Here is a 25,552-nt window from a genome sequence, read left to right as displayed (position 1 = left end):
TCCCCTGGAACTTCAGCAAATGCCACTGGCCTGGAATTGTTGGTGGCTTTTGGGGGCCCCTGTGGATCAGAGGGAAGCCCCTCAAGGAAGGGGAACAACATTGATCAGACCCACAATTCTTGGTACTCTGGGACTGCAGTTGCCTCTTGTCTGTTCTCCGTGGGTCCATTCTTGCCCCATTGTCCACAGTGAGATATTATTGGAAAGAAAATCTGATTGTGTTAACCTTTCGGTGTAAACCCTCTAATGCATCCCCGTTGCTTTCAGGATAAAGGTGGTGGTGGGGACAGCCCTTCACATGGCATATCAAGATTCTATCCTGTCTAGCTCAGTTTCCCCTCTTTTCTTTCTGTGCTCCAGCTACAATGCCTGGTTCAGTTGTGAGAACACCAACCTGTCCTCCTCTGGGCCTTTGCACATGCTGTTCCCTCTACCTGGAACACTTCCCTGGGCTGGTTTCTCCTCAACCTCAGATTTCAGTTCAAAAATCACTTCTTCGGAGGATCCTTCAGTGTCTCCCCACCCCACCTTATAACACATCTGATGTATAATTAATGGCCTTCTCCCCCACTGGGTTGTGAGGTCTACAAGGAAATGGATGGTGTTTATTTTGCTCCCTGCAAATCCCCATTACTTACTGCATGTTGATTCTTCCATTTAACAAATATTTATTAAGCAATGGATATGTCAGGCACCGGGTATAAAATTGTGAACAAGACAGACAAGATTTCTGCCTTCCTGGGGTGGGGCGAAGACACAGGTAGGGATACTGGCGTGCTGTCAAGAACAGGGAGGGGAACAAAGGGAGGAAGGGCTGGGGAGCGTTTGCAAAGTGTGGTCAGGGAAGGCTCATTGGGACAGAGAGGTGAAGCCAGACACTGGAGGGACAGGAAGGCAGGAATAGGTTTGAGTTAAAAGGACAGTGGGCCCACCTCCTGGCAAATTAATATTTGTTTAATAGATGAGAGAAAGAACGAATGCCCTCAGACAAGAGTTGTGCTGGGTGCTTTGTCATACTTTATTTCTCCTGCAACTCCCCAAATCTGACCCGCAGGTATTGTTCACATGCGTCATACAGGTGAGGCTGATCCAGAGAGAGGACTCTGGGTCTGCAGTATTGAAAAACTGCGTGTGTCCATTTGTGTCATATCCAAGATCTCCACCGCCCCGTTTGCACTTTTGCGAGGTTCTGCACGTTCTCCAAGGGGTCATTTCTCCAACTTGAACCACAGACCGCGCGGAGGGGCCCAGGCCACCAGTACATTGAGCGCACGGGGCGCGCGTGCACGTGGCTGTCCCCAGGGGCCTGCGCTGGGCTGGGGAGTACTCGGGGTAGGACAGGGCGCTGGCGGGACTGGGACGAGGGGGAGGCGAGCACAACATTTAAGGGAGTAACAAAAAACCGAGTAACCTAGATAAACAATATTTTAATGCAATATTTTTAAAAAATCAAAATGAATTTTCCAAAGTCCCATGATGAACAAAATAGCAAAACGTTAAACAGGATCCGTCTCGCTGGGTCGGGCATCTGGGGCGCCCCCAGGCTCTGAGACGGGAGTCACGGGGCTGGAAGGGGCGCTCTGGCTGGGCAGGGATCTGTGGCGCCCCCTCGGCTAGGGCGCGCCGGGGGCCTCCAGCGCGGGGCCCAGGATAGGGACGCTGGCGGGTGGGGCGGGGCGGCGCCTCCCCCCTGCCGGTCCTCCCTCTACCCCTCTCGGGCCTCTCCCGGGCGCCGAGTCCCTTCCGAATCCGGATCCGCGCCGCCTTTTCCCGCGGCCCGCACGGGGCCCAGCTGACGGGCCGCGTTGTTTACGGGCCGAGCAGCCCTCGCTCCCGCCGCCCGCTCGTCACCCGCCTGCCCAGGTGCCCGCCCGCCTGTCCGCGCGTCCGTTTGTCCGCGCGTCCGAAGATCTGAGCCCCCGAGCGCTCGGGGCCGAGAGCCAGGAGGCAGGGGCGCAGCGCCGGGCTCGGGGCCCTGAGATCGCGGGACGGGGCCCGGTCCGCGGTGGCCCGGAGTCGGGGCCGCCTCCACCGGGCCGCGCTGCCGGATTTGCAGCGGCGGAGGCCGCGCGCCCCTCCTGGGGCTGTTTCAAGGACCCTCCCGGGCGGAGGCTGCGGCCCCTGGGCCGCCCGCGTGGAAGAGAAGGACGCGCGGCCCCCAGCGCCTCTCGGGCGGCTGCTTTGGAGCATGCACCCCTCGGGCCGGCGCCGCGCGCTCTGATCCATCCGGACCCCGCGCTCCCGTAGCCATGGGCGCCGGGGGCGGGCGGGGGGCGGCGGCCGTGCCACTGCTGGTGGCCGTTGCCGCGCTGCTGGTGGGCGCCGCGGGCCACCTGTACCCTGGAGAGGGTGAGTCTGGGGGTCCGGGAGTGGGCGGGGACCAGCGCGGTGGGGAGGGGACCCTTTGCCAAAATGGAACCCCTGCTGTGGACTGAGAGCCCTCCTTCGCCGGAGGGCGGGTGGCCGGGACTGTAGCTCCAGCCTCGTGGGGGGCGGGAAGCCGCTGACCTTGGCCTTTGCCCGCCTGGGCTCGCGGCTCCACGCTCCGCGTGCGGGCCCCGGGCTGGAGGAACCTTGCCCCAGTGCTCGCCCCTCCACGGGCGCCTCCCCCGAGCGCTCCTCGGACCTGTGCCGTGCCTGGACCTCCCCGAGCCCAACTGGCTCCGGAGACGGGACACGCGTCCTGAGTCGCCTCCGAGAAGTGGGGTTATTGGACACTCTCGGACAGCCAAGTTCCTGGGGCACAGACGGTTTGGAGCCAGAGTCGAGGGTGACGGACTGGGGAGGGGGTCCCTCGAGGGTCCCTGCTGGTAGGTGACGCTGCCTGGGGCGGGGAACTGTAGAATCCACCCCCCCTCTTCCTCGTATCTAGACCCATGGCTACCCCGACTTCAGGTCCATGTTTACACTCTTGGGTACTGTTTCCAGATATCGGGAGGCAAACTCTAGCGCCTTGGCAACAGCGCAGTTGTAGTAGCAGAGGTAGTGTCGGCTTTAATGATTATTGTAGTTAGTGTCACCAAATGCCACGGGCTGGTCGGTCTTATCTCTCTGGACCTTTTTTTTTTTTTTGAGATTTTTTTGATGTGCACCATTTTGAAGTCTGTATTGAATTTGTTACAATGTTGCTTCAGTTTCACGTTTTGGTTTTTTGGCCGCTGGGCATGTGGGATATTAGCTCCCCGACCAGGGATCGAACCCGCACCCCCTGCATTGGAAGGGGTAGTCTTAACCAGTGGACCGCCAGGGAAGTCCCTCTTTCTGGACCTTTGCGGCGGACTCTTGAGGCTTATACCGTTGGTGGTCCATTTCGTAGGGAGTAAACTGAGGCTCAGGAAGGACACATAACTCACTTGCCCCAAAGTCAGTGCCAGAGGGAAAAACGAACCTCTCCAGTGGTGCCAGGGCCCAAGGCTCTGGACTGCTGCCCACGGCCCATGTGCCCCCTAATAACCTCCCTCCTCTGCCCTTTTACCTGTCAGCTCCGGGAGGTCTCTAACCTGTGGTCATTCCAGCCCCCAAAGCCTCCCTCCTGAGTGTCCCTGTGCTGGCAGCCACCAGGGGCAAATCCCAGCATCCTTCTTGGGCTTCACAGCAGGTCTTCCCGGCTGCAGGTCAAGGACGGAAGAATCGTTTAAGAGAATATAGCTGGGGTTTCCCACCATGATGGCTGAGGCCCTGCTTTCAAAATATCTGTTGGGTTACTTCTTCAGATTTCGCCATAAAAGGAGATCAGTCATGAGGAGGAAGGGGTCAAGGAGGGAAGAAACCGAAGCTCCTCAGTTCCCTGACGGTTGAGCGAGGGGCGTGAGAAAGCACACGCAGGCTCTGGAGCTGACAAACCGGGTTTGCTGAGCACCTTTGCCAGTTAGGCACTGTCTCCAAGCACCCTGGTATACAGTGGGTGCTCCATGAAGGAGGGTGGCAAGTGGTTTAGGGTCTTGTTAAAAAAGCCCGAGACCAGTTGTTAGGCTTTGCGTATGTGTGTGTGGGCTCACCCCTGTATGTTTCCTTGCTTCTCTGTTCCTGGTAGCTTTGGTAATTAACGGTGGATTTGTGCCTGGGCTTTCAGGGGTCTGTAGATGGATTTTTCTGCTTCTTACTTGTTTACAGTTTCCACAGGAGCAGAGATTTATGTTTCTTTCGTTCACTGCTACATTTCCAGAGCCTAGAGCAGTCCCTGGCACCTAGTAGGTATTTGATAAATATTTGTTCTAGATTCAACTCCTATCCTTCCTGTCCTCCCCAGGAGTCCAAGTCACAGCTGCTTTATTCTCCAAATAACTCCTAACTAACGAGAATATAAGCAAACACTCAGCGGGTGCGGTTCTATACACTTTGCATAGGTAATCTCAGTTAATCCTCACCGCAGTGCTTGGAGGTAAGGCTTATTGTCCTTTTGGAAGGTGAGGAACTTTGGCGAGATGGCAGAGCTGTGATTAGAACCCCAGTCTGTTAATAAAAGGTTTCTTAATAAAAGGTTCTTCTTTGGAGTCTGAACCTCCCCACCCCCGTGGTAAAGGTTAACAAAATACTACTGAATAGATGACATGTGATGCCCTTTGGAGGTTTAGGGAGGGGCGTGAAACTTTACAGATGGCTTATCTCCAACAGCAACCAATATGGCATTTTGGCTGGGGTGGGTGAGGGTGGGGTAGAGGGAAATCAATGGGATTTTTAAGGACTGAGGACTCAGAGATGTCACATGGTATGTGCCATCCCACTTCGTCCCCCCATGGAGTCTCTGTGGCTTGGCTGAACTGGGCAATGGCTTTCCCCTCCATTTCTCCTCGGGTTGATCCGCTCTGGCCCGAGATGACCCGAGGCATTGCAAAGTCAGAGAATGAAGGCAAAGTGGGATTAATTACAGTGAAAACCCACAGAGTTTCGGCGGGGGTGGAGGGGTGGGCAGTGAGTTGTATAGTTGAGGTGTGAGATGTTGCTTTCAGATACCACCGGATGTTTCTCCTGTGTGTTCTCTCGTGTGCTCCGGGACCCTTAGAGCAGAAGTTCTGCTTGCCGGGTCACCTCCCCGGGGTTCTTCCCAGGCTTTGCTTCCCTCCTGGTGACCCACCCCTCGCCCCTGTCCCACTTACTCATAGAGGTCATTGGGGTGAGCCCCCTGGGGTCCCCACCTCACTCCACTCCATCGTTGACTTCCTTTCTTTTTTGATTAGAGCAGAACCTCTTGACTTCTCTGCTCTCGACATATGGGGTTGGATAGCTCTTGGTTGCAGGGGGCTGTCCTGTGTATTTTAAGATGTTGAGCGCCATCCCTCATCTCTAGACGCCAGTAGCAATTCCCTTCTCCAAGTCATGACCACCAAAAGTGTCTCCAGACATTGCCAACTGTCCTGAGTTAAGAATCACTGCATTTGGGGAGATAACTTTTTCCTTCTCTAGGACACTTACCCACCTGGGTCCCCTGCTCTCTCCCCTCTGTTTGTTCAGGGATCTCCATCTACCCAGGAGCCTTTCTCTTTTCAGCCTATAAACACTCAATACTCCCCTGGGCCCCATTACTCACCACTTACCTCTCGCCTTCCCCTGCCAAGCCTCCCCTCCAATGGGTCCCCACCGCCCTTGCTCTCTCACCTTTCACCCACTGCTCTGCCCACGGCATCTGGCTTGTGTCTCCATCGCTTTGCCCATGGCACTAGAGAAGGTCATCCCTCACCTCCCAATTGTAGCCTCACCCCAGTTGACTTCTCTGGGTTTTGCCTTCCACTGGAAGGCACCGTCTCCTGGTTAGTTTTCACCTGTGTCTGACTTCTCCCATCCTCTTTCTTCCTTTCCTCTGCTCCTTTCCTAGACTAAGATATTAGGCCCTTCTTCATAGAGGGCCATTCTCTACCCTTGACTCTCTCTGTCTCACTCAGTTTTTAATTTATATATGGTCAAAGCCTTTATCTAGAACAGGGGCCAAATCCTGCCCACCCACGCCAGTTTTTTTGTAAATAAAGTTTTACTGGCACGCAGCCATGCCCATTCGTTCATGCATCCTCTGGCTGCTTTTGTGCTCTCCAGGCAGAGTTGAATAGTTGTGATCGCGTGGCTCCCAACAATATTTACACTTGGGCCCTTTCCAAAGTTTGCCAACTCCTGATTTAGAACAAACTCCTTGAGAATCATGATGACATACCTCATAGCTTGTGTGGTCCCTGATACAACTTTGAATGAATCAAGTTAAATGAAACGCCCAGGGATGCTGTGTTTTCCCCTTTACAGAGCAAGCAGTATTAAAGAAATTTATACCATTTGCTGTGCTGAATGTAGGGGTTCCGATGGTGAGAAAATAACCGTGATGTTCCCTCCTTGTGTGTGTGTTTGTGTGTGTACGATCTTTGGATTTATTTGTTTAAACGGTCTTCTTGGCATTGAATGAGGATTCCGTGCTCCTGGCCCTGTCTCTAGTACCAAAAGAAAGTGGTATCTGCTATGAGATGTTCTCTTGAGACCCGCCCTTATGTTAATTTCTATTAAGAACACATCGGGGTGGCTTGGGTTATGTTTTGCAACTTAAAAACCATATTTATGGGACTTCCCTGGTGGTCTAGTGGTTAAGACTTCCCCTTCCAATGCAGGGCATGCGGGTTCGATCCCTGGTAGGGGAGCTAAGGTCCCACATGCCTCCCGGCCAAAAAAGCAAAACATAAAACAGAAGCAATATTGTAAAAAATTCAGTAAAGGCTTTAAAAATGGTCCACGTCAAAAAAAATCTTAAAAAAGCCGTATTTATGATTTTCAAATTAAAATAATAACAGGTAGTGCATTCTTATTGCAAAAAAAATTATGAAAGTATAGAGAGGAAAAAACCAGAGTCCCCCTTTGTCCCTAAAACCATTGCATTTCTGTCCTGGGAAATGACCATGCTATCAGTTTGGTGTATATCTTTATTTATTTATTAAAAAAATTTTTTTTAACATAAGTACTGGCCAATGAATTTTTTTTCCTTTTTTTTTAAAGTTTATTTTTTCTTGTGTGACTTTTTAAAAAAATAAATTTGTTTATTTTTATTTTATTTATTTTTGGCTGTGTTGGATCTTTGTTGCTGTGCATGGGCTTTCTCTAGTTGTGGCCAGCGGGGGCTACTCTTTGTCGCAGTGTGCGGGCCTCTCATTGCGGTGGCTTCTTTAGTTGTGGAGCATGGGCTCCAGGCACGCGAGCTTCAGTAGTCGTGGCACGTGGGCTCAGTAGTTGTGGCTCTCGGGCTCTAGAGCGCAGGCTCAGTAGTTGTGGCGCACGGGCTTGGTTGCTCCGCGGCATGTGGGATCTTCCCAGACCAGGGCTCGAACCCGTGTCCCCTGTATTGGCAGGCGGATTTTTAACCACTGCGCCAACCAGGGAAGCCCGGTGCGTATCTTTAAACATTTTTATTTTTAAAATGGTCATACAGTAAAACTGACTTTTTTTTTTGGTGCACAGTTTTTGCATTTTAGCCCCCGCATAGAGTTGTGTGGCTGTCCCCACAGTCGGGATACAGAAGTGTCCCATCCATCACCACCCAGACTCCTTCTGGCCATCCCTTTATCGTTATGCCATCCCTACCTCAAACCCCTGGCAACACTGATCCTTCTCCATCCCTATAGTTTTCTCTAGACTTTAAAAAGTATCTTATGTTTGTCTTTCTCTTTCTGACTTACTTCACTAAGTATGACAATCTGTAGATCCCTCCATGTCACTGCAAATGGCATTATTTTGTCCTTTTTTATGGCTGAATAATATTCCATTGTATATATATACAACATCTTCTTTATTCATTCCTCTGTCCGTGGACATTTAGGTTGCTTCCATGTCCTGGCTATTGTAAATAGTGTTGCAATGAACATTGGGATACATGTATCTTTTCAAATTATGGTTTTCTCTGGATATGTGCCCAGGAGTGGGATTGCTGGATCATATGGTAGTTCTATTTTTAGTTTTCTAAGAAACCTCCATACTGTTCTCCATAGTGGCTGCACCAATTTACATTCCCACCAACAGTGTAGGAGGATTCCTTTTTCTCCATACCCTCTCCAGCATTTATTGTTTGTAGACTTTTTGATGATGGCCATTCTAAGTGGTGTGAGGTGATACCTCTAAAAAAATGGTACAAGTGAACCTATTTACAAAACAGAAATAGAGTCCCAGATGCAGAAAACAAACTTATGGTTACCAAGGGGGAAGTAGGGGAGGGATAAATTGGGATTGACATATACACACTACTATATATAAAATAGATAGCTAAGAATAACTTCCTGTATAGCGCAGGGAACTCTACTCAATACTCTGTAATGACCTGTATGGGAACAGAATCTAAAAAAGAGTGGATATATGTATATGTATAACCAATTCATTTTGCTGTAGAGCAGAAATTAACACAATACTGTAAATCAACTATACCCCAGTAAAAATTAACTTAAAATATTTTTTAAAGTATCTTATAATTGGATCAATCTTCTTAAAATTGAAAACCCAAGTACTCATAAGATTCTCATTATTCCTGGATTCCATATTTGTGAATTCCCCTATTCACTAAAATTTATTTGTAACTCCAAAATAAATAGCGCTTTAGTGGTTATTCCTGGACATGCACCAAGTGGCAAAAAATTGGAATCATCTGACATGCATGTTCCAGCTCAGATCAAACAAGGTGACATCTTGCCTTCCTGTTGCATCTCTCCCCTTGTGAATTCATAAATCCCCAAGGATTAAAACAAATGTCCTTTAAAAAAATTTTTTTAATTGAAGTATAGCTGGTTTACAATTTTGTGTTAGTTTTTGGTGTATAGCAAAGTAATTCAGTTATACGTATGTGTATATATTCTTTTTCAGATTCTCTCCCATTATAAATTATTGCAAGATATTGAATATAGTTCCCTGAGCTATACAGTAGGTCCCTGTTGTTTATCTATTTTATATATAGTAGTGTGTATCTGTTAATCCCAAACTCTTAATTTATCCCACCCCCTTCCCTTTGGTAATCATAACTTTGTTTTTGATGTCTGTGAGTCAGTTTCTGTTTTGCATATAAGTTCACTTGTATCATTTTTTAAGATTCCACATATAAGCGATATCACATGATATCTGTCTTTGACTTACTTCACTTAGTATGATAATCTCTAGGTGCATCCATGTTTCTGCAAATGGCATTACTTCATTATTTTTTATGGCTAATATATTCCGTTGCGTATAAGCACCACATCTTCTTTATCCATTCATCCGTTGATGGACATTTAGGTTGCTTCCATGTCCTGGCTATTGTAAATAGTGCTGCGATGAACATTGGGGTGCATTTATCAGAGTTTTCTCCAGGTATATGCCCAGGAGTGGGATTGCTGGGTCATATGGCAACTCTATTTTTAGTTTTTTAAGGAACCTCCACACTGTTCTCCATAGTGGCTGCACCAATTTACATTCTCACCAACAGTGTAGGAAGGTTCCCCAAAAATGTCCTTTTTTGTGATGTATTTAGTGCCATGTTTTTCACACTTTCTTGTGCTTTTTGTTGGTGATTTTGTGGTTTACCATGGTCCGCATGCATCGTTCTGAAGTGCTGTCTAGGGTCCCAAGCACTAGAAGGCTGTGATGTACCTTCCGGAGAAAGTACATTTGCTGGATAAGCTTTTCTCAGGCGTGAACTATATAGAGTTTAGTGAATCAACAATGTATATTAAATAAGGTGTTTTTAAACAGAAACACACATACAACAAGGTTATGGTATTGATGGAGTTGCAAATTAGCGTCCTTGAGAACACTGTAGAAAATAGCTTCCATAAACAAAGAGAATCTGCTGTAGGTGGTTTCCTATCACTGGGGTTTAAAATTTGTGAAACTGCGTTTGTCAGCATCCGTGTAGAATCCTTTTTGAATGCATCCGCCCTTTTTGTCGTATTTTCATCTGGGCACAAATCCTTGGTTACCTCTCGGAAAGTTCATGAGATGGCACAAAACCCCTGGCCTGTGTCTTGAGGAGGGGTCTCCCGTGTTCTGCTGACCCTGGTGCCAGGGAGCGCCCCAGTGGCTTTCAGGGGTTTAGAAACATATTTCGTTTCTGGCAGAGCGAGGTTTGCTGTTCTGTGTTGCCCAGTGCAGACTGGATATGAGTTCCAGTTGGAGTTCACGGCAGATGGATGAGGATTAAAATTTGATGTCAAATCTGAGTTTTTCTTTCAGTTCCTTAAGGGTGTGGTGTCCCGTCGGGTTTATAGGTTAGCTTCTGTTTTGTGTTCAGGAAGAGCAGCCTGTTACCAGGAGGTTCTTGCTTCTCTCCTATGCCTTTGTGGTAATGTGGAAAACATAGGTACTTTCCAAAAACTGTGTTTGTTAACAGTGCGGAAAAAGGTAGTGGTTGGACACAAAGGGATAGAGGGCAGGGCTCCACCTGTTTTCTGATGGCCTTTCTTGATTTCTTGTTGCTAATCTGTTTTCAAAGATGTATCCTGTTTCCTTACAGAAGATCAGAAAAGGGGTGAATTCTCACTGAGCTGTTCCTTCCTAATTATATCCAGTTACATTGTATCGAAGACATCTGCTACTTTTTTGTTCTTGCAAGACTTCTCTTGGTTTTCTTTCTGGTGTCTTCTGTGGGCAGTATCCATCCTTATTTGTATACACGAGGAGGTAGGACTCCTGAAATGTCATGGAAGCCCCTTATCATCTTGTGGTTTGATGTGTGATGTCCTTGGGATAACAGAACTGTGGAACTGACTGGAGGAATTAGCCTAGATGTTCCAGAGCTTTCAGACAGGCTTGTAGAAGGTGTTGGTGTCAGGATGACTATGGGTCTTTGGTCCCCTCTCTGGTTCCCTGGCCTTAAATATTGTGCTCGCCAGAGGCACGCCCCCCTTCCATCCTTTTCTCCTCCTGGTTTTATCACCTACTCTCATCCCTTCTGCCAGCATCCGCCCCTTTTCCCAAGCTCCAGGTCCACATCTTCCCAGTGCCCACTGGACCCACATCTGGGAGCATCCCAAAGCCCCTACAGACTCAACATGCCCCAAACGGAGCCTGTTGTCCTTGCCACCCTAAACTGGTCCTATCTGGTCCTCTCCAGGTTCACTGAGAGAGGACCCTCACTTCTTCCCCCTCTCTTCCACCTCCCTGGGGACCAAGTCCCATTGATGCTAATCCCTGGTACCCACCCCCAGAATAGGCCCCCTAGGCCATGCCATAGATGTGGTTCCAGAGTGCCTCGTCCAGTACCTTCTCTTCCTTGCTGCCAGAGAGATTTTTCTACTTCCTGCTTTGGTCCTTCTATAGCTGCCAGCTCAGTCCATTCCCCTGGCAGTGGAGCCCTAGCCTCAGCTGTGTGGTGTGCAATCTCACTTCGCCAGGCTCATGACTGCAGTTCCTCGGGGCTCCCTCTTCTTCCATGTGCTTGCATTTGCTTCCTGTGCCCCAAGCACCCTTCTTCCCCCTTTTCACCCATGGATGCCTGCTTCCTCCTTATGGAACTGGCTCAGAGGCCTCCTTCCTCCCCTCTCTGGCTTCATCACCCACCCCATTCTCCTTCCCTTTCAGTACAGACTGGGTATATCTGTCTGGGTCCCCATAGACATTGGTCTGCACATTGGAGGTGCATTCTAGTGAAACACTGACTGCATGGGAAATGAAACCATACTCGTAAGTATGGGTTGCAGAAGGAATTGATACATGTTTGTCCAAAGCAGGAAGCAAAGTCTAGCCCAGAGCGGGCAGGTCCTGGAGAGGATAGGATGGCTTGAAGTTAGGAGCAAAAGGTCTGGCTGAAAAAGAACTGCTATGGTCTGAATGGCCACCTCCCTCCTCCCCATTCATGGGTTGCAACCTTAACCCCCAACGTGACTGTATTTGGAGAGAGAGCTTTTAGAAGGTAATTAAGGTTAAACGAGGTCATAAGAGGACGGCCCTAAACTGATAGGACTGGTGACCTTAAAAGAAGAAGGAGACAGAGAAAGATCTCTCCCTTTCTGCACACATGCACCAAGGGGAGACCATGTGAGGACACAGTGAGAAGTCGGCCGTCTGCAAGCCAGGAAGAGAGCTCTCACCAGAAATTGACCATGCTAGCTACCTTGATCTTGGACTTCCAGCCTCAGAGCTGTGAGAAATAAATGTCTGTTGTTTAACCCCACCAGTCTATGGCATCTGGTTATTGGAGCCCAAGCTGACCAAGACAAGAACTGAGGTCAGAAGTGGCTCTAGGAACTCAGGTAGAATAAATGGGTGTGGGTCTAGCTTTCTTTGAAATTCGTGGGGGCCAGTCCACCGTGCTTATGCGGTTCCCTCTAGCAACAATCAACAGCCCCAAAGAAGGTATCTGATGGCATTGATCCTGGGGCAAAGTGCTCAGAGGAATGGGTGGGGCAGAAGAATGGGAGCTGGAAAGAGCCCCTGCTGGAGAGGTGGCCCAGGTTGGGTAGACAGTACGTCTGTCCTACTTGAGGCCCTATCATATCCTTGGGGACCTTCTTTAAAATGCAGATTCTTGGGCCTGGCTCCCAGAGATATTGATTCATTTGGTCTAGAGCTGGGCCTAGGGATCTGCATTTTAACATACACCTGCCGCCCCAGGTGATTCTGATGCTGTCGGTCCACAGAACACACTTTGAGGAACCCTGTGTGATGGCTAAGGGCACAGGTGCTGGTGCCCTGGGGACCTATGTGATGGACTGAATTGTGTCCCCCCCCACCACCCCCCGCCAAATTAACGTGTTGAAGTCCTAACCCTAACACCTCAGAATGTGACCATCTTTGGAGATAGGGTCTTTAAAGAGGTAATCAAGGTAAAAATGAGATAATTAGGGTGGCCTCTAATAAGACTGATGTCCTTATAAGAGGAGATTAGGACACAGACACACACAGAGGGACGACCGTGTGAGGACACAAGGAGAAGACGGCCATCTACAAGCCAAGGAGAGAGGCCTTAGAAGGAATCAATCCTGCTGACACCTTGTTCTTAGACTTCTAGCCTCCAGAATTGGGAGAAAATAAATTTATCTTGTTTAAGCCACCTGGTCTGTGGTCCTTTGTTAGGGTGGCCCCAGTAGACTCATATACTGGGTTTAAATCCCAGGTCTGTCTCCTCCTTGCTTTGTGACCTTGAGGAGGACATGTTCCTCTCTGAGCCTCAATTTCTTTCCTCTTCTAGAAAATCTATCTGGGCGACAGTTTGCCTGTTGACTGCACCCTCGGGATATTTACTGCCCTTCCGTTTCCAGCAATTTGCAACAGAATCCATCTCACACACTCTGGCTGAAGTCAATTTTTATTTTTTAGTTTTGGCTGTAACCCATGGCATGTGGGATCTTAGTTCCCCGACCAAGGATCGAACCCGTGCCCCCTGCATTGGGAGCACAGAGTCTTAACCACTGAACCACCAGGGGATTTCTTGGCTGAAGTCAATTTTAAAGAGCCAGTCTTTCAGGCAGGTGGAGAACCTTAAGGGTATCTGGTACCTCGGTGTGCCCAAGTTCTAATTTATGAAGGGAATAAATCTGGGAATTGGTTCCATGTATCTTAGAGTGGAGAACTAATATATACACGTGGTCAGACCCCAGTTCTCATCTGTTCTTCATACCTTTCATCATGCGATCGTCATCATTTACAGGTGAGGAAACTGAGGCACACAGAAATTGAGTTTATGGCTCAGGATTATACAGCTGACAGGTGCCCATGCTGGAGTGGGAAGCCAGATCTGTTGGGTTTCTGGCATGCCCTGAAACTGGTGTGGGTGGTGGCCAGACCCCTGAACCCAAGGCTTGTTGGCTAGCATGCCTGAATTTTGGAAGAAACCCTGTTAAGACTGGAAGTAATGCAGGGAGGAACGTGTGGCCCCAGATACGTCACCAGGGAGCGTTTGAAGAATGTCGAGACTAAGGAATGAGTACATTCAGGCTTGAAAGCAGAAAGTATAACTAAGTCTTAGCATTGTAAAGGAGTTTCAGAACCTTCTAGATACCTCTCTCCCAGATCCTTAGTACCTCTTTGCTGTTTTCATGATAGAGAGAAAACCAGGGGAGAGGGGACACTTTCCAAGATGGCTCTCATGTCAGTCTTCTCTCCTTCTGGAAAATTTTTAGATTCTTCTGGCCGAGGGTGAACTTCTAGACCAGCGCTGTCCAACAGAACGGTCTGCTTTGATGGAAATGGTCTATAGCTGTGCCATCCAATATGGCGGCCACTATCTACATGGTGCTCTTGAAATTGTGGCCAGGGCAGCTAAATTTTTACTTTTATTTAACTTTAATTCATTTAAATGTAAAAAATGTGAATGTAAAGTCTCATTTAACATTAGTTGATTGAAATGTCAAAAAAAATCAATGCTTGATTCTGTTATTGAACAACTCTTTTGCTTGGAACAACTTGGGGATACAAAGAACCTACCTTTTCAGTGATTCATTTTGTGAAATCTGCGTATACAGATTGAGTATTTCTGATAAAAATGTAGCATCTGAATTGAGACCTGGTGCAAGTGTATAAAACATGTGGCGCTGGGGAGGCATAGTGTGAAAAAAATCCCATAGATTTCTTTTTGTATTGCTTACATGATGAAGTGAAGTTTTGGGATACATTGGGTTAAATTAAGAATATTTAATTTCACTGTTTCTTTTTTACCTTTATAGAGAAAATTTTAAATTCTGTGTGGCTCGCATCATGTTTCTATTGGATAAGGCTGCTCTAGGCCCTATACACCCTTGTGACCTACAGCGACAGGCTACAGCTCTTGACCTTCCAGTGAAGTAGGCAGAACTTATTGCACTGCTTGTGTAGGTTTTAGTTCTGGTGTTACCTCCTCCGGGAAGCCCTCCTTGATTGTCCTGGACTTAGTCAAATAGCTCATTTTCATTATCTCTTCTAGCTCCTGAAGCTGTCCTTGAATAACTGAGATCTCCTCCTCAGTTATACTTTCAGTTGATTTGGGTAGTTAAGAGCAACTAGTAGTCTGTGAGATCCAGGGCAGACTCTGTCTTATTCCTTTTATTTATTTTTTTTAACATCTTTATTGGAGTATGATTGCTTTACAATGTTGTGTTAGTTTCTGCTGTATAACAAAGTGAATCAGCTATATGTATACATGTATCTCCCTATCCTATCGTCCTATCCCTCTTGTCCTATTCCTTGAAGCACTTCCAGTCCTTGGAACAGCAGAAACAGGTCCTCAGCAGATGATTGCTGAAGGAGTGAACGAAAGAAACTGTCTTTAACAAGCTTCCTCCAGGTTGTTACTGCATGAACATCATTTCATTGTTTCCTTATTTAAGTCGGATTCACCTGCTTCTTAATTTGGTATGTTTTTAAAGAACAAAGACGGAGAAACTGTAACATAGTTCAAGCATAAACTTTGCATTTAATTGCTGGGTTGAAATCCTAGCATTACCCCTTAAAACTCAGCCTGTGTGAGTTCGATTTGCTCATCACAAAAATGGGCATGGACCACATTTCGTTTATCCACCTCCTCTGGGATTATTCTGAGAATTCATCAAGAGAATGTGCCTGCCTGAACATGGCCAAGTGCTTTACATGGTAATTGTTATTAGCTGTCACCAGGACCCCCCCATCCTCCCCCGGTCCTCAGGGTCCTTCCCTTCCTGTGTGTAGAGTGGTGATTAACCAGGTGTCATTTACTGAGAACCTGAAGCATCTTTCAGTTCCCACCCAGAGTTATTAAAAGCCAGTACAAGGTCTGACATCTATTGCTGGCACCATCTCTAACATCCTCTGGGTATTTTCTGTTCACGCAGTAAATTGCTCTGTTGTCTTAGACTAATAGGGACACATACAGCTTTAATGAGTTGAGTTAGAGTCATTGGAGATTTAAAAAAAAAAAGCAGCTCTTTGTTGTCCACTACAGTTATAGTTGTTTAATTTTTTAATAACAACTTTATTGAGATCTAATTCAATACCATACAATTCACCCATTTAAAGTTTAAATTTAGTGGTTCTTAGTACATTCACAGAGTTGGGTAACCATCACTACAATCAATTTTAGAACATTTTCATCACCCCCCAGAGAAATCACATACTCCTTAGCTGTCACTCCTCATTTTCCCTTCTCAAAGCCCCTTGAAACCACTAATCTACTTTCTAGGGATTTGCCTATTCTGGACATTTCATGTAAATGGAATCATGCCACAGGTGGTCTTTTGTGACTGGCTTCTTTTACTGAGCCTGATGTTTTCAAGGTTCATCCCTGTTGTAGCAGGTGTCAGTGCTTCTCCCCTGTTATTGCTGAATTATCTTCCTTTGTATGGACATGCCACATTTTGTTTATTCATTTGTCAGTTCATGGACATTTGGCTTGTTTCCACTTTTTGGCTATCATGAATAATGATGCTCTGGGCATTTGTACACACATTTCTGTGTGGACCTATGGTTTCATTTCTCTTGGGTATCTACCTGGGAGTGAAGTTGCTGGGTTATATGGTAACTCTTTGCTTAACCTTTTGAGGGACTGCTAGTCTATTTTCCACAACAGCAGCTGTACCATTTTCCATTCCCACCAGTAATGTAGGAGGGTTCTGATTTCTCCACATCCTCGTCAACACTTGTTATTGTCTGTCTTTTTAATTTTAGCCATCCTGGTAGGAGTGAAGTGGTATCATTGTGGTTTGGATTTACATTTCCTGGATGTCCAACAGCTGGTAAATCTTTGAATGCATATTCATATCTGATTTTGGTTCTGACACAACTTGGGGAGGATGGTGGGCTGGTGTTCTTTGTAGCTGTATCAATTTCAAAATTTCGTGTGCGTGTGTGTGTAAAACATAGAGTGTGAGGCTCAGGCTTGAGAAGCCCAGACCTGTGGCTGAGTCTAAGCTGTATACTGCCAGATATAATACAGGACACCAAGTTAAATTTGAATTTAACATAAACAATGAGTAATTTTTAAGGATAAGTATGTCTCAAACATTGCATGGGATATACTTATCCTAAAATGTACTTGCTGCTCATCTGAAATTCATGGTTAACTGGGCGTCCTGCTTTTTTATTTGCTAAATCTGGCAACCCTGAATGTTACTGGTGGGTCGTATGTCCTTGGCTGATTGGCTTTGCCTCCTAGAGATCCAGTTTTCCCTTCTGTGGGGTGCGGATGAAGCTTGTTGGGAGGTGTCAGTGGTGTGGTACCTGTCCAGACCTCTGTATGTAGATGCTGTTGATGTGACTGAAGCTGGGAGCCTCAGCCTTGGGTGGCATGAGTGTGTGGGGCTGGAACTGCCGTCCTGGTCCCCTTGAAGCTGCCTCCCAATTTCTGAGTGAGTGAGTGTATGTGTGTGTGTTTGCGTTTTGGCAAGGAGAGGCTGTCTAAAGAATTCAGTTCTACTGAATGTTAACTCCAATATAAGGAACACAGGAGGAGGGAAAGATCCAAATAAGTATATGGAGGAAAGGAAATCAGAGAAGGCTTCCTGGAGGAGGTGACATTTGAACTGGATCTTGAAGGATGATGAGCTGGATTTCAAAATAGGGAGCTAAGGTATAAAGGACTTTGACAGTCAAAGGGGCTAGGGCTACCCTGTTTAGTCCAGTAGCCACTAGCTACATGTGTCTATTTCTGTTTACACTATCTAAAGTAAAATCAAATATTCAGTTCCTCAGTCTTATATCAGTCGCATTTCAAGTGCTAGACAGCCGCAAATGGCTGGTGGCTTCCATAGTGGCCAGTGCATATATAGAACATCTCTATCATTGCAGAAGTTCTGTTGGACTTTGTCGGACTAAGGCAAGGGTCACCAAACTACCACCCCAGGGGGAAACACCAACCCACAGCCTGCTTTTATAATAAAGTTTTATTGGAACACAGCCACTCACTGTCTCTGGCTGCTTTTGAGCTATAATGGCGGAGTGGAGTAGTCTACACAGAGACTGACTGCAAAGCTGAACATATTCACTCTCTGAGCCCTTATAGAAAATATTTTCCCACCCTGGTCTAGGGGAATGAAGGCACGGAGCCTAGAGGTGACACCGTGATATGTTTGGGAGAAATAAACAACAACAAAATAGCTGACATTAATTGAGCACGTACTGTGTGCCAGCCACTGCTTGGGTGCCTGCATTATTTCACTTATTCCTCTTCATAGGTCATGTTATAGGGAAGACTTGGGAAGGCCCCCTTGGAATTGGAGAGTAGTGGGCAGGCCTGTTTCACATGGTGCAGGGGGTGGTGGGGCAGAACCTTGAGGGCCGCGAGGGGAAAGTGCAGGGTCATGGGGAGACATAGAGGGTGTCAGAGCAAGGGAGGGACCACCTGCAGGAGAATGGGTGTGCAGGGTGTTTGTGCAGGGGAGATCAGAGTCTCTGGGAAGCCCTTGCCACACCCAGGTAAAAGGTAATTAGACCTTGGCTGCCTGCCAGGAGGGCGGGTTGGGAAGGAGTGTTAGGAAAGTGGGAGAATTGACAAAACAAAGTCAGCTCTCCTTGCCCCATTTCTGGTTTTTTTTTTTTTTGGCGGTACTTGGGTCTCTCACTATTGTGGCCTCTCCCGCTGTGGAGCACAGGCTCCGGACGCGCAGGCTCAGCGGCCATGGCTCACGGGCCCAGCTGCTCCGCGGCATGTGGGATCTTCCCGGACCGGGGCACGAACCCACGTCCCCTGCATCGGCAGGCGGATTCTCAACCACTGCGCCACCAGGGAAGCCCTCCTTGCCCCATTTCTGATGTGGGCACCTTTATCCCCATAAATCCATTTCCTGAAGATCTTCCACACCAACTCACTGGGGACGGCTCCCCTTTCCCCTTCCACACCTGCTGCATTACTCAATCCCCTGTAATCCCAATGTCTTCATTGCATCATATTTGATGCGACGCTTTTAAGGCTTCTAATGGGTACTGCCAAAGGAATTATTATGATGATGATCTGCCTTTCAGGAGTAATCACTTAGGCACAGATACCTTACAGAGAAAGCCACTGAACTGGGCTGGCTGTAGAATTTACAGGGTGCAGTTCAGAATGAAACCTTGGGACCCCTCACTCAAAAATAATTAAGGATTTCAAGACGGAAGAGCATTAAGCCAAGGGCAGGGCCCTTCTGAGCGGGTGTGGGACCCAGGTCACATGCCCATGTGGCTGGCCCTGCCACTAATTCTTATAAACCATCCGTGGGGTGTTTGTTCACCTGTCTTGCTCTCTGCTTGTTTGCCCTTCTAGTGTGCCCCGGCATGGATATCCGGAATAACCTCACCCGGCTGCACGAGCTGGCCAACTGCTCGGTCATCGAAGGACATTTGCAGATCCTATTGATGTTCAAAACGAGACCTGAGGACTTCCGAGACCTCAGTTTCCCCAAGCTCATCATGATCACTGATTACTTGCTGCTCTTCCGGGTCTATGGGCTGGAGAGCCTGAAGGACCTGTTCCCCAACCTCACGGTCATCCGGGGCTCCCGCCTCTTCTTTAACTACGCGCTGGTCATCTTCGAGATGGTTCACCTGAAGGAGCTTGGCCTCTACAACTTGATGAACATTACCCGGGGCTCCGTTCGCATCGAGAAGAACAATGAACTCTGCTACCTGGCCACTATCGACTGGTCTCGCATCCTGGATTCCGTGGAGGATAATTACATCGTGCTGAACAAAGACGACAATGAGGAGTGTGGGGACATTTGTCCAGGCGCTGCGAAGGGCAAGACCAACTGCCCTGCCACTGTCATCAACGGGCAATTTGTGGAGCGGTGTTGGACGCACAGCCACTGCCAGAAAGGTACGTTGAGGTTTTGGGGGTTCTAAGCCATTTCTCGTGGCTTGTTCATTAGAAAGAAGCTGGAGACATTCACTAGCTCAGGTGGTGGCGAACCGTTTTTGCAAAGACTCAGATGTTAAATACTTTAAACTTTGCGGTCTGTATGGTCTCTGTTGCAACTACTCAGCCCTGTCATTGGAGCGGGAAAGTAGCCACCCTGCAAGGAGGCGCAATAAACAAGTGGGCGTGGCTGTTTCAATAAAACTTTATTTACAAAACCAATTGTTGGGCCGGATTTTGCCAACTCCTGAGCTAGATGGTTGAATGTTCCTCTTGCTTGAAAGACCAGATGAGAATGGGCTTTACTGTCAAAAACAAAACAAAACAAAAACAAATGTATTTCTTATCTGATTCTAGAAGTATGACTGCTTGGGGTAGACATTTGGAAAAAGAACTGTGTAAAGGATAAAAGCAAAACACAGTTTTGCTATGTTATTTCACAGTTTTGGGGGGATACTTCCTGCTAGTGGCTCTGTTGTGTCTGAATTTAGTTAACTTTCTCTGTCGTTGGGCATTTAGATTATTTCTAGTTTCCACAAAGAGGGATGAACGTTTTGGTGTCGAAGCTTTATCGAACATTTTTTTTTTTTCCTTCGGGTTTTGCTCTTCCAGAAGTGAAATTTCTGGGTCAAAGTTTCTTGATACCGATTGCCAAATGGCTTTCCGGAAACGTACCAATGGGCACTCCTCCTAGCACTGGCTGAGAGGGAACACCTTGGCTAGCTTTGAGTGTTGTTTGAAAAATCTTTCATAATTTACTGGAAGGAGGAGCTGGTGTGTTGTCATTGTTTCTATTTGCATTTCTTTGATTGCTATCAGGGTTGAACCTTTTAAAACATGTTTATTTATCATTTGGGTTTTCTCTTCCTGTTCATATCCTTTGTCCATTTATCTTTTAGTACCTTAGTGGTTTTTGAAGTGTTAATCTGCATGTTGTTTTCATAGCGAAGACTGTTAACTCTTTACCAGTTATGTTTTCAGGTGTTTCTGTTCAGGTGTTTTTGACAATATACTCTGGCTGTCAGTTGCCAGAGAAGCTTAAAATGTTTATGGAGTTCAGAGCTGGGTTTTTGCATGCCTCTCATTATTTTATGCTTAGAAAGTCCCTTTCTATCCATAAAATGAATGCTTTTCTCCTCCAAATTTTCTATCTTAACTTTAATTATTATCATTAAAAAATTTTTTTGTCCTGGGCATTTGGGACCTTTTTGTGTGCATGATTCAAAAGGGTATCCATTTCCCCCAAAATAACTAGTTGGGGTCTCAACCCCAGGTATTGCAGAAATTTACCTGTTCGTCATCGATTTGGGGTCTGTTTCTGGGTATCCATAAATATGTCTGCCCTTCCTTGCACCGTGGCTGTTACTTTTCTAATACGTATAGTTTTATAATGTTTTGATATCCAGGAAGTCTAGTTCCACACACACACTCGTTACTTGTTTATTGTTTTATTGACTCTTTTCACACGTTGTGAAATTCCCTGGGAAGACTTAGCAAATGTGAGATGGAGAAAGTGAGCCGGGGGGGGGGGGGGGGGGGGGGGGGGGGACGGGGCTTAAGGGTTGTATCACAAAAGATAAGGGAAGGGAGAAAGGAGGGTCTTCTCACCTGAGCCCAAAGCTATGGGGAAGCCACACAGGGTGAGTCCTGAGTAGAATCTATAGACTCAGCAGGGAGGACTCCTTCGAGCCCCAGGGAGTCCTTCCATTCTGTGAATGCTGGAAGGGAGGAAACAGGAGGTGAGAGAGTGGAGACCTCTCTTTTGAGAGGGCGGTTGGCGAAGGAAAAGAGAATCTGGTGGTTTGTAGATATAGGAGGGAACGATGATTATTATATTGTGGAAAAATCTTGAGAACGTCGGTAGGTCAGGGACGCAGAGAAGCCAAGCTATGACCAAGAAGAAGGATCAAAGCTGGGGCAGAGTCTTGGCTGAAGTAGAGGACCACCCGTGGGTTTGGAATTTCATAGAACAGGGAGACTTCGAGGTGGGGGTGGGGGTCGGGGTGTGGGTGAATAAGTTGGGTGGGAGAGACCATTCAGATGAATTTGGAGGTGAGGGGGTGGTGTTCTCTGATGGTGAGGGGAGGAGAGACTGTGTAGGACCTACCATGTTACAAGGACACACAGCTGCAAGGGGAGCCCCGTTATCTTTGTTTTAGAGACCAGAGAGGTTACTTAACTTGCCTAAGGCCACACAGCTAACAAAAGATGGCTGGGGTTTGCACCGCATCTGAGACACAAAAATTGTGTGTGTGTGTGTGTGTGTGTGTGGTGTTGTGTGAGTGGGTGGCCCCCTCTGTTTAAAGACGGGTGAGCTACTTCTAGCTGGGGTACCAGGGAAAACAGTGAATAGTCTTTTATCTCAATGCTCCGTTTTCCAAATTCAGGTGCTTGTTTGAAATGCTCCAGGCTTACATATCTTGAGATATAATTTAAGACATTCCTCTGTGGATTTATTTCTGTACTCATTTTAGTCAAAATATCCAGGATGGTATTATCTGCAAAAATGTCCCTGATGTTTTGAGCAGGTTTTTTTAGTTTAAAAATTTTTTATCTTGTGCTTTTGAGAGCAGGACTTGTTTTGCCAGCACTGGGGGTTTCATCACTGAAGAAGGTGTGGTTCTGCACATACGGCTGTGGCAGAGACCTGCCAGATACCTGTTCCTGGCATCTGGCATCGATGTTTGCTCCTGGTTTGTAATCAGTGGTGGTGTCCCCTAGGGGAAGCGTTGTCCTGTCCTGGTCACAGATGTCAAGAAATGATTGTTTTTTGAACCTACACTCTTGTCTATCAAGTATAACTCAGCTCAGGCTTTTTTCCCTTTCAATTTCTTTAATTGTGGTAAAATACACATAACATATCGTTTACCATCTTAACCATTTGAAATACACAGCTCAGTGGTATTAAGTACATTCATACTGTCGTGCAACCATCCCCACCATCATCTCCAGAACTTTCTCATCTTCCCAAACTGAAACTCTGTCCCCATGAAACACTGACTCCCCATCTCCTCCCCCAGCCCCTGGCCCCCACCATCTACTTCCCGTCTCTATGGATTTGACTTCTCTAGGGACCTCGTATAAGTGGAATCATGTAGTATTTGTCCTTTTGTGTCTGGCTTATTTCACTGAATATAATGTTCTCATGGTTCATCCATGTCGTAGCAGGTGTCAGAATTTCCTTCCTTTTTAGGGCCGAATAATATGCCATTGTATGGATGGACCACATTTTGTTTATCCATTCTTCTATCAACGGACACTTGGGTTGTTTCCCCCTTTTGGTTATCGTGAATAATGCTGCTATGAACCTGGGAGTACATTTCTGGCTTTTAAAATGCTTATGTTTCTTTAAATGCTTGTTTCTTTGTTGCTGTGGCTTACACACCATTTCATGGGATTTTTGAAATCTAAACGGACCGAAATGAGCCTTTAGAAGATACCTCCCTGTCTTAGGCAACAGACACAGACCTGTGCAAACTATCTGGCAAGTCCTCAATTTCCCTAGAATCCTCTCCAACACCTCCTTGAGCCATTTTCTTGCATGATTGCCAGGTTCTGGAAACATCTAAGGTCTGGTCAGCATTTGGGATGAAGGTGTTGGGTTGTCCTCTGAACCCAGTTTAAACATTCTCTAAAATGTCCCTTTTTCCACCTGATCCCAAAACAATGCTGCTTTTGGCAGAGAGAGAAAAAGAAGGTTCTCAGTGGTGAAAGTATTTAAAAGGAAAGTCACCGTGGTGTATGTCTTGAGATGCTTCTTCTCCATCACTCTGTCTACATATTTGGGGTGGAGATGCCAACGGAGGCCAAATGCAAGGAGCCTTGGCTGGGCAGAGTGGAGATGGAGTCTTTTGAGCTGGGTCACAAAATGTGTTTATTGTGAACCTACTATGTGCCAGGTATTGGGGTCCTCAGGGCCACAGTAGGGACAAGCCCCTGCATCCTTGGAGAGGACCTTCTGATGGCAAATATAGACACTGAATATGTGACTGAATGCACTTGTAGGAAGAGTTACAAGAGGGGGATCTGTGGGTGAAAGCATGGGATGGAGCCCTAAACTAGTCTTCAGAAAATATCTCCCCTCCCCCCACATAGGTGTGTCATAAAGACCCGAAGGTCAGCCTCACTGGACCCGTTTCCAAGTGGTTACGAGAATTGTTTGGAGTCCTATTTTGCCGGTCATGGCTCATGAGCTGGACCAAACCAGTGTTTCCCCATCTGAAGAGTGAGGATAATTATGGCACCTGCTTGTCAGGGTTGCAGTTTTGGGGGCTAAATGAAATGATGCACGGGGTACACTTATCCCAGCCCTTGACACTTTGTGAATTTTCTGGAAGCTTCTCCTAGACGCCATGAGTCCACTACCCTTTCTGGGCAGACCAGCCACTGGGTGAGTGTCTGCCAAAGCTTGGCTCCATTTCTGACTTTGGTCTTGGGGCAGGCAGAGGAAAGCCCACCGTGTGACCTGCTGATGCGAGCTGGGTGCTCGGACCTGTGGCCCCAGAGGGAAGATCACTGTGCTTACCTGGTGCCTCAGCTTCTGAGGCTCTGGGGACCCCAAGCTCTGGGCTTTCGGTGGGGGGGCGGGGAACAGAAACCACAGGACTTGCTTGACCAGCTGCCCCAGGAAAACCCACTGGCATTTTTTTTTTTTTTCCTGGAAGGCCACCCCAGCTGCTCGCTGCCAGTTAGAGGGGTGGGTGAGTCTGGGGCACGATGGGTGCCAGGAAACTGGGCGTTGATGCCACATACGGCAGGAGCAGGAGGCAAAGGGAGGCGAGTCTCTCCTTCCTGAGTTTGAGTTTCCATCCATGTTTCAGAGTCTCTGAAAGCTGAGGTGCTCTATTTATATTAAACACTACCTATTTAAGTGCATGTACATTCTCTCTTGAACGGTTTGCTTTTATTTGTTTATTTATTTTTAAAATTAATTTTATTATTTATTTTTGGCTGCGTTGGGTCTTCGTTGCTGTGCGGGGCTTTCTCTAGTTGCGGCAAGCGGGGGCTACTCTTCATTGTGGTGCGCGGGCTTCTCATTGCGGTGGCTTCTCTTGTTGCGGAGCACAGGTTTTAGGTATGTGGGCTTCAGTAGTTGTGGCACACGGGCTCAGTAGTTGTGGCTCACGGGCTCCAGAGCGCAGGCTCAGCAGTTGTGGCGCATGGGCTTAGTTGCTCCGCGGCACGTGGGATCTTCCCGGACCAGAGCTCGAACCCGTGTACCCTGCGTTGGCAGGCGGATTCTTAACCACTGCGCCACCAGGGAAGCCCGAAGGGTTTGCTTTTAGACAGAGGTTTGAGCTTCAGCTTACAACTGTTCTCCCCTTCTTCCATTTTTCTTTTTTTTAACTTTGCCTTTGGTACTGTAATAATCGGAATCTTCTCGACAGTGAAGGCTTGTTTTGTGCCAGACACTGTTCTAAGCGCTTTGCTTACCATACTGCAGCAAGTTCTCCCAGCAATTCCTCCTTACAGATGAGGTCCTGGAGGCCCCAGGAGATTAAGCCACTTGCCCAGGGTCACATCGCTAGTAAGTAGTAGAGCTGGGATTTGAACCCAAAACCCAGGTATTCTGGCTCAGAATCTGAGCCCTTAACCGTTGTGCTTTCCTAGCTCATTGTGAAAAGTTGGGGAACTGCAGAGAACAAAGAAAGCTGGGGTGGGGAGATGCCCTAGAATTTGCCCCTGCCGACATTCTGGCTGCTTTTTCCTATAGCCCTTCTCATCCCCTCTTTTTCTTTTCTTTTTTTAAAATTAATTTTTATTGGAGTCTAGTTGATTTATCATGTTGTGTTAGTTTCTGCTGTACAGCAAAGTGAATCAGTTATACATATATCCACTTATACGATACGATAT

The 25,552-nt window shown here is 47.2% G+C and overlaps 1 protein-coding gene across 2 annotated transcripts in view; it reads left to right on the top strand.

Annotated features, from left to right (window-relative positions):
• Positions 1–2,144: 2,144 nt before the first annotated feature.
• Positions 2,145–25,552, top strand: part of INSR (insulin receptor) — a 127,195-nt gene continuing 103,787 nt past the window's right edge. Inside the window, exons 1-2 of one of the 2 annotated variants that reach the window (XM_029215667.1) lie at positions 2,145–2,349; positions 19,109–19,660. In XM_029215667.1, coding sequence (XP_029071500.1) covers positions 2,250–2,349; positions 19,109–19,660 — 652 coding nt within the window. In that variant the 5' untranslated portion in view covers positions 2,145–2,249. The remainder of the gene's footprint in view (positions 2,350–19,108; positions 19,661–25,552) is intronic. The other variant, XM_029215668.1, reaches the window with a different exon arrangement.

Source organism: Monodon monoceros, unplaced genomic scaffold (genome assembly GCF_005190385.1).
Source record: "Monodon monoceros isolate NGI ecotype Baffin Bay Population unplaced genomic scaffold, NGI_Narwhal_1 Super_Scaffold_12, whole genome shotgun sequence".
NCBI classification, from domain to species: domain Eukaryota; kingdom Metazoa; phylum Chordata; class Mammalia; order Artiodactyla; family Monodontidae; genus Monodon; species Monodon monoceros.
Note: the sequence above shows the minus strand (reverse complement) of the source record. Positions and strands in the feature narration are given on the sequence as shown.